The 14773-nt window shown below is 42.4% G+C and overlaps 3 protein-coding genes across 7 annotated transcripts in view; 2 read left to right on the forward strand and 1 right to left on the reverse strand.

The window, feature by feature from the left end:
* tfe3b (transcription factor binding to IGHM enhancer 3b) overlaps window positions 1-6372 on the forward strand; it is a 28799-nt gene extending 22427 nt beyond the window's left edge. For 3 of the 5 annotated variants that reach the window (XM_042089438.1, XM_042089439.1, XM_042089442.1), the window contains 6 exons: window positions 69-164; window positions 1187-1298; window positions 2053-2109; window positions 2337-2412; window positions 2671-2818; window positions 3726-6372. In XM_042089438.1, coding sequence (XP_041945372.1) covers window positions 69-164; window positions 1187-1298; window positions 2053-2109; window positions 2337-2412; window positions 2671-2818; window positions 3726-4163 — 927 coding nt within the window. In that variant the 3' untranslated portion in view covers window positions 4164-6372. The remainder of the gene's footprint in view (window positions 1-68; window positions 165-1186; window positions 1299-2052; window positions 2110-2336; window positions 2413-2670; window positions 2819-3725) is intronic. The other 2 variants (XM_042089440.1, XM_042089441.1) reach the window with 2 other exon arrangements.
* A 1591-nt stretch (window positions 6373-7963) lies between these two features.
* On the reverse strand, window positions 7964-8582 carry LOC121706995 (transcription factor HES-5-like). The gene is made up of 2 exons (XM_042089190.1): window positions 8499-8582; window positions 7964-8404 (listed from the first exon to the last, which is right to left on the reverse strand). Exons 1-2 carry the CDS (start codon window positions 8553-8555, stop codon window positions 7964-7966), a joined length of 498 nt encoding a protein of 165 aa, XP_041945124.1. The 5' UTR covers window positions 8556-8582.
* A 4025-nt stretch (window positions 8583-12607) lies between these two features.
* LOC121707320 (transcription factor HES-5-like) lies at window positions 12608-13702 on the forward strand. The gene is made up of 2 exons (XM_042089792.1): window positions 12608-12726; window positions 12842-13702. The coding sequence occupies exons 1-2, from the start codon at window positions 12664-12666 to the stop codon at window positions 13244-13246; spliced, it is 468 nt and encodes a 155-aa protein (XP_041945726.1). The 5' UTR covers window positions 12608-12663; the 3' UTR covers window positions 13247-13702.
* Window positions 13703-14773: the final 1071 nt, after the last annotated feature.

Genomic DNA, 14773 nt, shown 5'->3' on the forward strand with positions numbered 1-14773 from the left:
TGTATATCATGCATACATCTACATTGTGATTACATAGTGACCCACTAAGCCCTCTTCTCTCTCTTTAGATTGATGACGTCATTGACGACATCATCAGCCTTGAGTCCAGTTTCAATGATGACATTATGTCATTGATTGACTCTGGCCTTCAGCTTCCTAATACGGTACACTTGCCTCCTTCTCTCTTGTTAACATGTTTATTTATTTTACTTATTTATTGTGTAATGTGAACAGTACAAAATGGGGTAAGATGTAACTCTCATTCCTTGCCCGATTTGCCAATTAACCATGAGAATTAACGTTCTTGAACCTAGGCTGATGTTATCCCTTTGGGTTGTCTAGTATTGTCCCTCTAACAGTGCTCATAGACACTCACACACACACACACACTCTCTCTCTCTCTCTCTCTCTCTCTCTCTCTCTCTCTCTCTCTCTCTCTCTCTCTCTCTCTCTCTCTCTCTCTCTCTCTCTCTCTCTCTCTCTCTCTCTCTCTCTCTCTCTCTCTCTCTCTCTTTCTCTTTCTCTCTCTCTCCCCCTGACACTTGTTTTCTCTGTCACTCTCTCCCCCTCTCCTTGCTTGCACGCAGATGCACACATACTCGTATAGTAGGAGTCACCACAGAGCCACGCTGAGTAATGGCAGGACCATTCTGGTCAGTCCGACGATTAGAGTAACCTCAGGTAGTCTTTATAATCTGTTTGAGGGTTTTTTTAACGGAGACATTTGACAGAGAGGGTGCCCTAGTGGTTTGACTGAAGATGAGGATTTTGGTTATGTTGCCAGAGCATGAAAAGAAAAGGAAGAATTTTCAGGTAAAGGGTGATTGTTTTAAGTTAGAATAGCCTGAGTTTTCATTCTTAGACTGACATCCAGCAACAGAAAAGTTATCTTTTCTGATAGTAGTATTAACTTTGTCATATCTTTGGAAGAGACATTCCCATGGTTTGGTGTTGAGACTTAAACTGACATTCATTTGTTTTGCCAAAAACAAAACATTAATGGCCTGTTTAATAGCTCTATTTGGTCATATTAACCCCTGTGCAATTTTAAGCTAACTCCTCTTTTTTGCTCTTTTTTATCTGTATTGTAAATGACCATGTTTGTCATTCCTATGGTTATTTTCTCTAAGTGCATGGCTATTGTTTGACCAGTAATGTGAAGAGGTCGTCTTGTGGATTTTCACAGCTACCAGGGAATCTCCTGGATGTCTACAGCAGTCCTGGCATGGCCACTCCCACCATTACAGTTAGCAACTCCTGTCCAGCAGACCTCCCCAATATCAAAACGGAACTGACAGGTATCATTGGCATACTCTTGATTTCAACACAGTGAGAACTGGAATGGCACTCGAATGCAAACGTCCGCAAATCACTGTAAAACAAGATTTTTGTCAAACTCTGTACACGGGATTGAAGGAAGCAGCTCAGCTTACCATTACTCCCAGATGAATCAGAACCTAGTGTGCAAAAAGTTGTGTTGACATTGTGAATAGTGACTTGGCGGAACTGTGTTTTACTACGATTCAGTTGCACTGTTGGTGCACTTAACAGTAAAGTAAGATATTCCGATTCATTTTGTCTTAAGTTTCTTATCATTGTGAAGACATACAAAAATGTATTGTCTTCATCGGTTCCAAGCACTTCCTGGTACATGTATGCTGAATGAAAAGTGGAAGCAGTTGCTCGATGTGTCATTCGTTAAAATAGAAGTGTTAAAGTAGAGGCGTTAGGCGTTCTTTGAGTCTGAGCTATACTACTCCAAAATGTAATGGGTCCATCCTCTGCCAGGTACATACACTTTTCCAGCAAATTGAATAACAATCAGGCTAGTAGTTTTTGCGTAACCCTACTAACAAAAGAACCAACCAACCAAACCCCTTGGCAGAGGTTATAAATATGAAGTGTCATGATCCTAGGCGCGCACTTACATATCCTGTGGAAGAGAGAAGATTAGATTGTAGTTAAATTGACACCTTAAAGGATGACTTTATCATCAGTAGCTATTTTACCACTGGTGTTAATGTCTATTAATGTGCTATGAACTTGTTTCAGAGGTCGAAGCGAAGGTTCTCATGAAGGAGAGGCAGAAGAAAGACAACCACAACCTCAGTGAGTAGTGTCATTTCTATTTATTGGACTGAAGGTGTGTGTGTGTGTGTGTGTGTGTGAGGGAGAGAGAGAGTGTGTGAGGGAGAGTGTGTATACGTGTGCACACTATGAATATTTGACACTGTGCTTGTATGTGACTTGTTATGTGTTATTATGGCCTCCATTTGTAGTGTTGATTTGTGGTGATGGTGTTTTGTCTCTTATTGACCCACTGTTATTTTTTTCAGTTGAGAGGAGGAGGAGGTTTAACATCAATGACCGCATCAAGGAGCTGGGCTCACTTATACCCAAATCCAGTGACCCGTGAGTGTCTGACCTTTTTTTATAAAGTACAGCTTGGTAAATTATGTATTTCTTTAAAGCAAAAGCATTTTATTTCACATAACTACATTCCCACTCACCATGTAGCATCGAAATGAACCTGCAAAAACACATGGCTTAGGAAAACATTGAACGTCAGTTTTTTGTAAAGGACTCTTAATTCCAGTGTGCAGTGTGATGCTTATGTGAGCATGTATCTGATGCTACTTTCATGTTCCTCTGGGGATTCTGGGGCGGTAGGGAGATGCGCTGGAACAAAGGCACCATCCTGAAGGCCTCGGTGGAGTACATCCGCAAGCTGCAGAAGGAGCAGCAGCGCGCCAAGGAGGTAGAGATGAGGCAGAAGAAGCTGGAGCACGCCAACCAGACCCTTCTGATGCGAATACAGGTCAGCTCCAAACACGCACACGCACCGGGGGGGTATTCCAAGTACGTAGTTTAGTGACAAACCTCGGTAAGTTAACTCGGAGTAAAGACCTATTCACACCAAGAACGATAACTATAACCATAACGATAAAAGTGTTCACACTGAACAACGATAAACAAAGTCTCTCCTTGTGTTAATGAATGTGACGGCTAAAATTCGATGGGTTCTGATTGGCTACTAACTTTTTATCGTTCTCAAAATCGCTCTGAAAGTGACCCCTAACGATATCGTTTTTCATGTCGTTATAGTCATGGTTTATGTATGAACGTGGTTATTCATATTAACGAAAACGATATTTATTTATAGTTATCATTATCGTTATTGTTCTTGGAATAAATGGGCCTTAAGGGGTAAACCTCCTAATAAAAGAGCTGTATGGCTTTATTCTCCTTACAAAACAATGCCAGAGGGCTCTTGTTGTAGGAGGTTTACCACTTACTCTGAGTTAACTTACCCAGGTTTGTTAAACCACGTACTTGGAATAACCCCCAGGAGTGGCCATCAGAGTTTAGGGGGTACACAAAGGGTTACAGAAGGCTTGTGAAATGCCACAGTATGTGGTGTTTACTACAATTCAGTTCTTATTGAAATGACTGAAATATTGTGGAACTTGTGGAACATTGGTATCTAAATGGCCAAAAATACATACATGAGTTGCATTATACAAATCATTTGTTTCCTAAATAAGCACACGACTAGTATTTCCACAACCTTTGCATAATGAAATTGGTGCACAACCCCTAATATTATATTATAATCATAACCTAGAGATGAAACAAATTGTTAGCTCTGTAAAGTATCTCCAATCAAATCCCCCTCTTCTGCTGTGATTGTTTTTGTTTGGTGTAATCGGGGCCGCGGTCATCAGGAGCTGGAGATGCAGGCTCGCCTCCATGGCATCCCCGGCACCTCCGCACTGGGCCCAGACGCCTCTCTTCAGGCCCAGCAGCAGCAAGGAGTCAACCCCCAGGCCTCCCGTGCGGACCTCCACTCCCAGACGCTCCTGAGCCTGGACGTGGGCTCCATGGCGCAGGCCTCCTCGTCCTTCCTCTCCCCGCCGCCGTCCGGCTCCCCGGTGGGGGTCACCATCAGCAGCCCCCTGGACCTCGGCGCGCTGAGCTTCGCCGAACTGGACGACCCCGCCGCCACCTCCCTGTACCCAGACGTGGGGCTGGGGGACATCCTGATGGACGAGGACTGTGGCCTGGCGCTGGCCCAGTCCACGGCCGAGCCGCTGTTCTCCGTTTCGCCTGGGGCCTCCAAGAACAGCAGCAGAAGCAGCTTCAGCATGGAGGAAGACTTGTGACAGAAGCTTGGAGCAGTAGCTGACACAAAGACTGTGTGTGTGTGTGTGTGTGTGTGTGTGTGTGTGTGTGTGCGCGTGTGTGCGTGCGCGTATGTGTGTGTGTGCGTGTTGAGGGACAGGGTGTATGTGTACTGTGGTGCTTATTATGTCCATGTTTAACAGAAATTGCATGTTTTGTTTTTTATGTGGTGAGATCACCTTTTCAGAACCTCGCCACAGCTTACGTTTTCCCAATGGCATAGTCATACATCACTCCCAATCAGGTTTAGTATAATAAGACAAGGCATACCTCACAGGCCACACGGAATAGATAGTCAGTGGTTCCCTGGAATGTAAGATTTTAATCAGTAATCATACAAAATATAGCTAATATAATAAAAATAAAACAGTAGCACAAATATGGTTTGTCAGTGTGGAAGATGTGATACTATGAATAGTGTTTTCATTTATTTGTATTTGAGCATTCAAAACAGAGAAGGGAAATCAACCATCAAATCATTGGTTATTATGTATTTTCATATGAACACTTAAAAATTAAGGATGGGTGATTCACTAAAAGTTTGTGGGATGGGTTTGAGGGCTGTGCAAATATTGACATCAGGGTGCAATACAAGTGATCAGTGTACTCAACATGATATTTTTTTTTCTGAAACCAAAGGGATATTCTAGGGGAACTATATTGTTGGTGTCTGTTTTTTAAGATGTATTTTTTTCCAGCTTGTATATGTATTGCACCTTATCTTTTTGCATCTGTGTTCTTTGAAATACCTCTCAGCTGTCCGTAGCACTTTAAGCTGGTGTCCACCTCCTAAATGTTTTTTTCCCAGCCTCCTAACCATTTGTTTGTTAGCCTCAGTGCACACATTGAACATTTCTCAGAACTATATTTTAGCACCATTATTGACTTTCAGAGGAGTTCAATTTGCAATATTGCCTGAGTAATTTGTGTGCAGTGGAATATTTTGTTTTTTCCTGTACCACTCTTGCATGCTCGCTGTAAGGGTGATAGGTGTGTGTGCTCCCTGGCTTCGCTCAAACATAATAATGACATGATTATATTAATTATGAGTTCTGGCTTCTCTACTTCAGCATATTATATTGTTTCACACAGTATTTTAGCGTGTCATGTTGTTTCACCCGTTAACTTAATTGTGTTGTTGTTTTTGGGAAGCTTTAATCACTGCTCAGTCACTAACATCTATATACTAGATATGTTCAATAATCCAGTTGTACAAAATTATGACATTGCGTCCGTATTCAATTCAAGAGATTTTAACAATGGACTTCAAGCCAAAATAAATCATGACTGAATGATTTTGTGTTCTCATTTGAATAGAGTGCCTTTAGTGCAAACCAAGACCAGAGATACCCATGCACAAAATGCACAAAGGGTACAACAAAGCATGTTTCAGAGTGTACATGTTTAACACATTGATTTTTAAAAAAAATCAGAACACATCTAAGTAATAGGTGTTGTTATTTGTCCATCATCATGGAATCATTATCCACTCTGCAATGTTAGTAAGGGTTGACTCCTAACATGTCTGAAATTGTATGCATTACACCACTGTTTCTTCACATTTTTCATGAACAGTTTACTTTCCTGGTTTCATTTTGATTTCCAAATTAAGGGATGCAATTACGGTCATTGTTCTCAGTACTGTAGCACAAACTGTCCAGCTGTTGTTGTGTTTAAAGCTCCAACATTAGCAGCTCCATACCAGGAATGTCAGATACTCACAGAATGTAAACATTTTACTTTTTAAAAAGTTTTAAAGTTTCCTTTGACAACTGTCTTCATCTGCTGTTTGAACCGGTGTTGTGTTTAGCATAACATTAACAATATTCTGTGTACTAATATGCAATTGAATGTGAAATGTCTCTAGGGAATCTCACTAGAATGCTGAGAATTGCAGTGCTCTAGTGGCTTGTTTATACTTCTATTTGCCGTCTGTTTTGAATGTATTCTATCTGGTAGTGCTGAGAACTCCTCACACGAAGAGAAGGGAGAGTGTTCATGAATATGCATTTTTTAAAATTACTTTATGCAAGGACTGCCGGACAATGCAAATGCTCCTTTGTTTTAAGGGAATGTTTTAGATTAGGTTAATAGAGTCCCATGGTGCATTTTATAGAAAAGTTATACATTTTGTAATTGTGTCCATAACCTTCAAATTAACAAATCAAAATAAATGTCAAGGGAAACCTGTACCATCTCTGACTTTCCTTTTGTGCTGAAACAGGTGATAAGGACTAGATCCATCAAGACAATACAGTAATAAAAATATACTAAGATTAGCATCTGAGCCATTTTTTCTGTGCTTGCTTAAAACCTCCTAAACTTCTGACCATCTTTAGATTTCCTGGCAACCTGTTCCACAGGCTTGTTGCTACATGCAGAAAGGACTCCTTACCTAAATTACTCTTAACTCTAGGAGGTACAAAATCAGTAGAGCTGCCCCTGGTGAAGTAGCTGTGAACATCTCTCACTCAGAAAGGTTTTGCTCATAGTACATACTCTTAAACATTACTCCATAACTATGGTTTAGATTATATGCATTAGATATTTGTAGTGTGGAGTGAGAGTGTTTGTTTTTAATTATTATCAGAACTTTGTATGGGCCATTTGACAGATTTACCTGATTAATGTTACAGAATAAAAGGTGCTGCTCTTAAATTTCACCAAATGCACCAGACCTAATTTTACCAGACATTTTAATTGGTTGATGATACTATATAGATTGTTTAGTTTATTTTAGCATGTGTGGCAGCAGTGTTTTCTTTTATTAAATGCTTTTAACAGTCCGAGGCCACACAGTGCTGTGTAATGCAATCAATGTCACATAGAACTTAACTGAAATACCAATGTGTCTCTGAACCTGAGTTTCTGCAAATTCTATTTGCATCCTTCAAAGAGGTCCCATGAAACTAAATGAGACTATACAGACCATATATTTTATTGCTTGAGGAGACATGCATTTCAGTCTGCCTCACACACTCTCACACCACAAGATGCTAGAATCGGCACGCTCAAATTAAGGCGAGCTGAATGTGTCCATTGATCCTTTGTGTTCTCTCACAACTGTTGCTTCCCAGGCTCCAAGCTGGGTTATTAGTCGCCAGCACACTTCAGAGACACACTTCTTCACACGTCATATAAACAGGTTTGTTTATGTAGACAAAGAGGGGGATGTTTGCCACTTATATGGCTGCGTAATAATTGGGTCTATACTTAATATACCTGAGAACCACAGTCTTACCAGAACACTTCTTACCACACACTTCAGAGACACACTTCTTCACACGTCATATAAACAGGTTTGTTTATGTAGACAAAGAGGGGGATGTTTGCCACTTATATGGCCGCGTAATAATCGGGTCTATACTTAATATACCTGAGAACCACAGTCTTACCAGAACAACAAAAACAAAAAACAGACTTGCTGTGGCAAAATACCATAGGTGTCTGTTACATGTAACACAATGCATCCCTCATTGGATAAACACAAAGCACGTCATTTGATAATTTGAGTAGTTATCGCCCCCCACCACCACCAACTCACACACACACACACACGCATTCACAAATGAAGAAGACACACAATATCAATATGATATACAACATTATGCCCTATAAAATCTGTTAATATAAAACAGATATTATATAGGCAGATTCTTTACAATACAATTATTTACAGGACAAATCTGGCCTGAATGGAGTCACACCATCAAGGGTTGCTGAAGCTGAGGTAGGCCTAAAATGTGAATACCGAAAGTCTACTATTTTTTCGCAGTGTCACTCATTCACTGCACCATGGTCTCCACATTGGCTGCTTGATGGTGGATGAACTTTTTGAAGAAGGGTACAAAACTTCACTGGTCGATGGTAGGGCATGACTTAGCCCAGTGCTACCACCAAGCGGCGTCGTACTGTAGTGTTTCATCGGCATCGCTTGTGAATCTTTCAGCTCGGTGTGACCTGCGAAGAAGCAGAAAGTCTCCTCCAAACACCTGCGGTATCCTTCTGCGTAACTCTTTCCAGGTCCGGTGTCAGGAGATGCCGATGTCCTCTGACGCGTGGAGTCTTTTATGTAGAGCACAGCCTTCTCAAGGATGTCGGCTTTTTCAAGCTTGCTTCTGGGTTGGTGGGTCTTAAGTTCACTGTTGAGCAGTAGCTTCAGCTTTTCAATGCTGCTGTTGATGCGATCCCTGCGTCTTTTCTCCACAGCTGGCTTCTTTATCTGTGAAGAACATAACATTAAAAACGTACCCGGACATACAATTTACAACTGACTTAATGTCGTGAAGAGATGATCATTATATGCCTACACTTACTTTCATTTGATCTTTCACTTTGGATGTCCTCAGGTTGCAGATTTTGAGAGATGCCATCAAAGTCTTTTCAAGCGCCCCAACAGTTCTGAAGACTATCTTAACATTTCAGTCGGTAGGCCTTTGTCTTCAGCATTCATATATATAGTCTACAACAAAAAAGACTAAGCGTTATGCCTATGATAGGGTAGGCCTATGCTAACTAACCAATCAGAGGCATAAACTGCACAATAGCAGTGTTTCAATTAGCCAACTCTATGGCTTCCAGAACACAAAGCGTGCGTCCCGCGCGAACAGGTGGGGTGCGCATTAAATAAGGGCCGTGAAATAGTTGACTACATGACCCATGACAGCATTTTAAGACCCTGTCCCATTCAAACCGAAGAATGAATCAGGAACGGCGGGAAACAGAGCTGACAAAGCATGAATGAAGTTTGCTGAACAATTAAGTGGTAGGCCTAGCCTATAGGCTTGTGGCAGCTTCCCGCCAATAGCTTTCCGTCCAGCCAATATGGCTAGGTCCTGTCAAACTCATTAGTCTTAGCCTACATTTTGTCATGTAGCTATTTTTATTTGGTCTACATTGAGACAACAAACGTTAGCTTGTTCTATTTTTTTCTAATCGAAAATAGTAGGCCTAGGTTGGGTATAGCCTATGATCATTCACTTCCTTTTTCACTGACCTATTCCGTATTTTGGCGCCATTATTTTTAAAACCTTTAGCCTATTGTGTTTGTCCACAATGATCAAGAGGGCAATCCCCTGGGAATGAGGTGCTTCTCTGAGGGCATTGCTAATGTGATGGTGACGACGGCACACTTCTTTTGTTCCGCCATTGAATTGGTGCTGTGGGAAAGTTGCGACAACATAGCCTCCAGGATTAGTCTTTGAAGACCCTGAGCTCAAAAGAGCAGCTGGCTCATGTGCGCGGGAAATTTGTCCATAAAACTTTTTTAACAGATTTTTTTACCCTTGGGAGTCTTTCTTAGGTCATCTAAGAGTGTCATTCATTATTGAAAGTAGTTATTAAATGTCTAACTGTATTTAAATCAAACTATTTTTTTTTACATTTTATTATGGTAACTGAATGATAGGCCCTACATAGCCTAATTTCTAAATCTAAAATATGGATAGCTTACATATGTGGTACATATATGGTAGCCTACATATGTGGTACATATATGGTAGCCTATCACAAAATGAATAAACCACATCATAAATTTGGCCTATTAGCCTATCATCAACAGTAAATGTAGAACAACATAGGCTATGGTCTATTCTAAGCTATAGGGGCTATTCATAAACCTGTGTCCTGTGATAACGATGTACATGGAGGCAGATAAAAATAGCCTTTATTAAGCCTATGTGTCCAAAAAATGTCCCAAAGGATTAGCTTTATGCATTTTATCAATCTCTATCCCTTGAACTTAAATCAGTTCACAGAGAAGGCTCTCAACAGGTGTGTGGACAATCTATCCTGCCACAAAAGTAAGGGAGAGAACAGAGAGAGAGAGAGAGAGAGGGAGAGAGAAGTTGCTGAAATGCCCTTGTAATAGGCTTTGCAAAGTACATTTTAAGTTTATGTACATATATGTGTGTGTGTGTGTGCGCACGTGCATCCCAACTGAGGCCCTATTTCTCACACACACATACAGAGAGGCAGATGCTAGGCGTCATGCTTAGTGTGGGGTGCCACTGCCAGTCAGTCAGCTTGGGATCTGGGAATATCCTGACCTCTCCTCTCTCTGGAGCCTGCTCGTGTCCTTGATGTGGACGCAGGCTCAATGGCATTCCAGTATCACATGATGGGGCATTCACCAAGCCAAGGGCCCTGAAAAGCCACTCGGAGTGGGAAACTGTGGCATTGTTGAATACCTTCTGCCTCATTTGAACCCCCTTTTTACTGTGTCAACAGTTGGCAGCGTGTTGGTGGCCCACTTTGAAAAGAGAGGAAGTCCACATGGGCAGTGGAGATAAAAACCAAATTAACAGCACTTAATGCAGTTTTCAGTTAAAACTACCAGTTCTTTACATAACATTTAGAACATGTAGTTGCTGTCTTATTTTGTAAGTGGGTGTGTTGGTGTGTGTGTGTGTGTGTGAGAGAGAGAGAGAATGTGAGGATCTGTCAAGCATGACTAGAATGATGTTATCCTCTGCTTCTGACAGGACACTACCTGAGGCCATTCTAAGGTATGGCGGTAGAGGTGGCGATGGTGGTGGTGACGGGGGCTTTTGTGTGGACAAGAAGAGGTCCAGATGGTCCATTGAGGGCCAGGGCATGGTCCATTGAGTGGCGGTGGATCAGTGGCAGCGGGGAGGAGTGCACGCTCAATGGGACTGAAGTGTGGGAAAAAGGCGCAGGTCTGAGCTCTCACACATTCCACACCGGAGAGGGGCTCCTCTGGCCTTGCTGAGCCACTCTGGCAGCTGGCTTCAGTGTGCCCCTGTGTGTGTGTGTGTGTGTGTGTGTGTGTGTGTATGTGTATGTGTGTGAGGGGGACTCATTAGAAGGCCAAGTCTTCCCCCCTTTTGAATGAAGAGAATATCCATGCTGGAATGCGATCAGTCCCTAACAATGTGCCCACCCTCGTGTTCCCCCCTTCTCTGTAGTCGGCACGGTTTGTCATTTGTGAGTCACTGGTGAGATATGTTTAGTTTGAGGGATGAGGCAGCAATGAAACAAAGGCAAGTGGAGTGAAGATTTCCCTCCAAAAATGCCCAAGCATCTGGCTAGCGAGCAGAGCTATTACCATGACAACTTCAACTTGTAACCAAACCATCTTGGGTTCTCATGGCATAAGTTTAAATTGAAACAATAAGCAAGTAAAAAAAAAAAAAATACATCACTTTAACGTGTGTGTGTATGGTATGGGTGACATTCATCATAAACACATCATTTTCAGCAGCAGAGTATATTGTTTATGACCCCACTCCCAGCTGACTCATCTTAATTGTAGCATTAAGCACACCTGTTCTGAAGGACAGGTGAACCCAAATTAGAACAATGGTCTTGAACTTTCCTAAAAAGTTCCCAGCCCTACCTTACAGTAAACAGTGGGCCAGTAGCAGATGTTGAGGCACATGTGTGGTTAATGAGAGGCAAAAGCGGGTGGGATGGGGTGGTGGGGGCTTGAAGAGTAAGCAGCCAGAGCAGGTGATGTGTTTGAGAGCGACGCAGTAGGAACACACACGCGCCCCACAGTCCAGAGCTGCAGCGGATCTCTGCCGCTGCTTCAAAGTGTGTGTGTGCCTGAACGCCTGGCTGTGTGTATGTGGGGGAGAGAGAGAGAGAGAGAAAGAGTGTGTGTGTGTGTGTGTGTGTGTGTGTGTGTGTTCAGGGGCGTGAGGGATTCTATTGACTGGAGGACGTGTGAGCAGGATCCTGCCTGAGTTTCCCACACTATCCATTTATTACCCAGTATTCCCTAGGGGGAAGTGGGGGCCTCCAACAATGGAAGTGTGCCTTCCTCAAGGGGACAGGATAATTGTGTTCAATTGACATGCACAATGTGAGCATTCGTGTGACTGTGTGTGTGTGTGTGTGTGTGTGTGTGTATGTGTGTGAATTTGAAAAAAATTCACTATATATTATTGAACAATTTCCACATTAATCGTCACAAAACTAAATCTTATTATTTTATATCTGTCATTCATAAAAAGAGCTTGTGTGACAGTCATAAAAATAAAACATAGACAAGCACAATCTATTCACCATGAGCTATTCATGCAATTTTTTTTTATTTCCAGGTATAGAGTACCCTGTATGTGCAATGCTGCCTTGCTAATCAGCCATTATGCCCACCACCCATGTGCAGACTGTTTATTTGTCAGAGAGAGGTTTCCCAGGTAATAAAAGCAGTGTAACGACCTGCTTGTGTTTAGACTGTGCTATGGCTATCGCAAAAGTCTGGTCCCTCTGCTTTTGGCTGTACGGCCAGTTAAGCATGAAATAATTGATGCCTCTGCCATTGTTGTGGCCGCCTCACCCACTGGCCTGGGAGTGTGGGAAACCTAATCTTGCCTGGGACTCATGCCTTTGTAATGCTAATGAGGTCCTATAAATAGAGGAGAGGGAGCCACCCTCAGCTCACAGATTGCTTGCCTTCCTCTGAGGAGAACACCTCTCTCTCTCTCTCTCGCTCTTGCTCTCTTGCTATCTACAAGAATGGCTCCCATCATCAGCATGGACTTTGCCAACCCAAAGCTTTCCAACAAGGAAAAGCATAAAGTAAGTAATGCTTCTAGTACTTTGAAATAACTTGATCATGCCTTTTATTGAATACATGTGCTTTGATCCTGTGCCCAAGAAACTAATCAAACTTTTTGCTCTTCCTCAACTTTAGCTGAGAAAACCAGTTGTGGAGAAGATGCGCAGAGATCGCATCAACAGCAGCATTGAGCAGCTCAAGGCCATGCTGGAGAAGGAGTTCCACAAGCAGGACCCCAACACTAAGCTGGAGAAAGCTGACATCCTGGAGATGACGGTGGCCTTCATGAAGCAGCAGCTGCAGTCCCAAAGCTCGGCCCCCCAGCAGGCCCACAGCGACGGCTACTCCCAGTGCTGGAGGGAGACCCTGCACTTCCTCTCCATCAACTCCAAGGTGGACACCAGCCTCCTGCGTCTCAGCCAGTCCAGTCCACCTCGGGCTGCCAGAGACTTACCGCTATCTCCTGTCACTCCGAAACTGAACCAGATGTCACTGAAGCAGGGCGCTGTCACACAGAAGTCAGTCTGGAGACCCTGGTAGACAAAAACTCATTCAGACTCTCATGTGAACCTGATGGATGTTGCGTACCATCATGGTGTAGGAAATGTATATTTCCAAATGTTTAACGTATCTACTTCTGTTCATGTTGAATTAGAATAAGAAGTTGTGTGTTGATGTTTCTCTTAAAGAGAAGCTAAATGCTTAATTGTCACTTCATGTTGAAGTATTTCTTTTTGAAAATAATGGATTTGCCGTGCATTTAATTTAAAATGCAACTAAATATCCATAGCCTATTTTGGCCGAAGCATATAATGTTCCATGTGTTTTCATGTTGAAGATCATGTTGACAATTGAATTGTTACTCAGAATCAGAGTCTCGTGTACAGTTCCCTTGAACCTTGATTATATTTGATCATTTTGTGTGGACTATAAAGGTGTCCCTCTTTCATTTTATACCACAATGGTATTAAGCATTTTAGACACTGTGTGTCTGCATTTGCCACTTAATAAATACTATAAATCTTATTTTCCCTATACCTTCTGTCTTCATTTTTTGCAATTAAAATCCCAGGTGAGGTAGACTGTGAGGTAGAGGCCACTACTCACTTCACATTGGGGGAATCAGGGTAATGACAGCAGTTTTTCTGGTGTAAAATTGAGGTAATAGACATAGACATTGACATAGAAATACGATTAAACTTCATATCAATAAGCTACTACTGACCATTTTTAATAGCAAAACTCACATCACACACATCTACATATTTGTTGCACCTGTTTTTGTTTTGTTATTCTATTTCTTATTTTATATATTGACTGTTGTTATTTGTTATTTAATCAAAATAGCAGGTGGTGTAGTCAACTAGTTAATAATTATCACTTTAAAGATGTCCACAAATGCCATGAATTCATTATATTATGGGAATGTCATTGTAGTCAAAGTAATCATAATATCATAATAGTCTTTCATGGTGTGAAATGCCTCTCAAATACAATATGAGTAATTCAGGTTTATTCCAAGGTGAAAAGGGGTGGGGGTGAATTGCCCAGACAAAGTGCTACCTAAATGGCAATAAAATGAGTAGTAAACTAGCAGCACACGAGGCCGTTCTTTTCATGCTTTTATCAGAGAGCCTGGGTCCCAAGCTCTAACCGCTTTCCCACACTCCTTAGCCAATCACAGAGCAGCTTGCGAGACCTGATAACATCAATGGCTTAGAGTCAGACAGACCTGCGTGGACGAGCTGGGGGGTGAAGTGGGGAGTGTGTGTGTGTGTGTGTGTGGGGGGGGGGGGGGGGTGGAGTGTGTCGGCAGGAGGATGGGAGGTAGGGGGTGCCAGTGTACTTAGGGTGTGCCAGCCCCTAATCCTCAAACACACACACACACACACACACACAAAGACACACACACACACACACACACACACACACACACACACACACACACTCTACCCCCGGCACCTACCTCCTTGCACACCTCCACCCCAGACCACAGGCTTTCAGCGGCAGTAAAAGCCTCATCATCGCACAAGCAAGATGTCATCCCACCACACTCCGAAGGCTTAG

The sequence above is a fragment of the Alosa sapidissima genome, chromosome 4 (assembly GCF_018492685.1).
Source record: "Alosa sapidissima isolate fAloSap1 chromosome 4, fAloSap1.pri, whole genome shotgun sequence".
Taxonomy (NCBI): domain Eukaryota; kingdom Metazoa; phylum Chordata; class Actinopteri; order Clupeiformes; family Clupeidae; genus Alosa; species Alosa sapidissima.

What these genes read in the sequence shown, in the direction of transcription:
- LOC121706995 (XM_042089190.1), bottom strand. Translation starts at nt 8,555, where the DNA reads ATGGCATCTCTCAAAATCTGCAACCTGAGGACATCCAAAGTGAAAGAT. An exon ending in AAGTGAAAGATCAAATGAAA is followed by an intron (nt 8,405 to 8,498) that starts GTAAGTGTAGGC and finishes TGTTCTTCACAG; the next exon opens with ATAAAGAAGCCAGCTGTGGA.
- LOC121707320 (XM_042089792.1), top strand. Translation starts at nt 12,664, where the DNA reads ATGGCTCCCATCATCAGCATGGACTTTGCCAACCCAAAGCTTTCCAAC. An exon ending in CCAACAAGGAAAAGCATAAA is followed by an intron (nt 12,727 to 12,841) that starts GTAAGTAATGCT and finishes CCTCAACTTTAG; the next exon opens with CTGAGAAAACCAGTTGTGGA.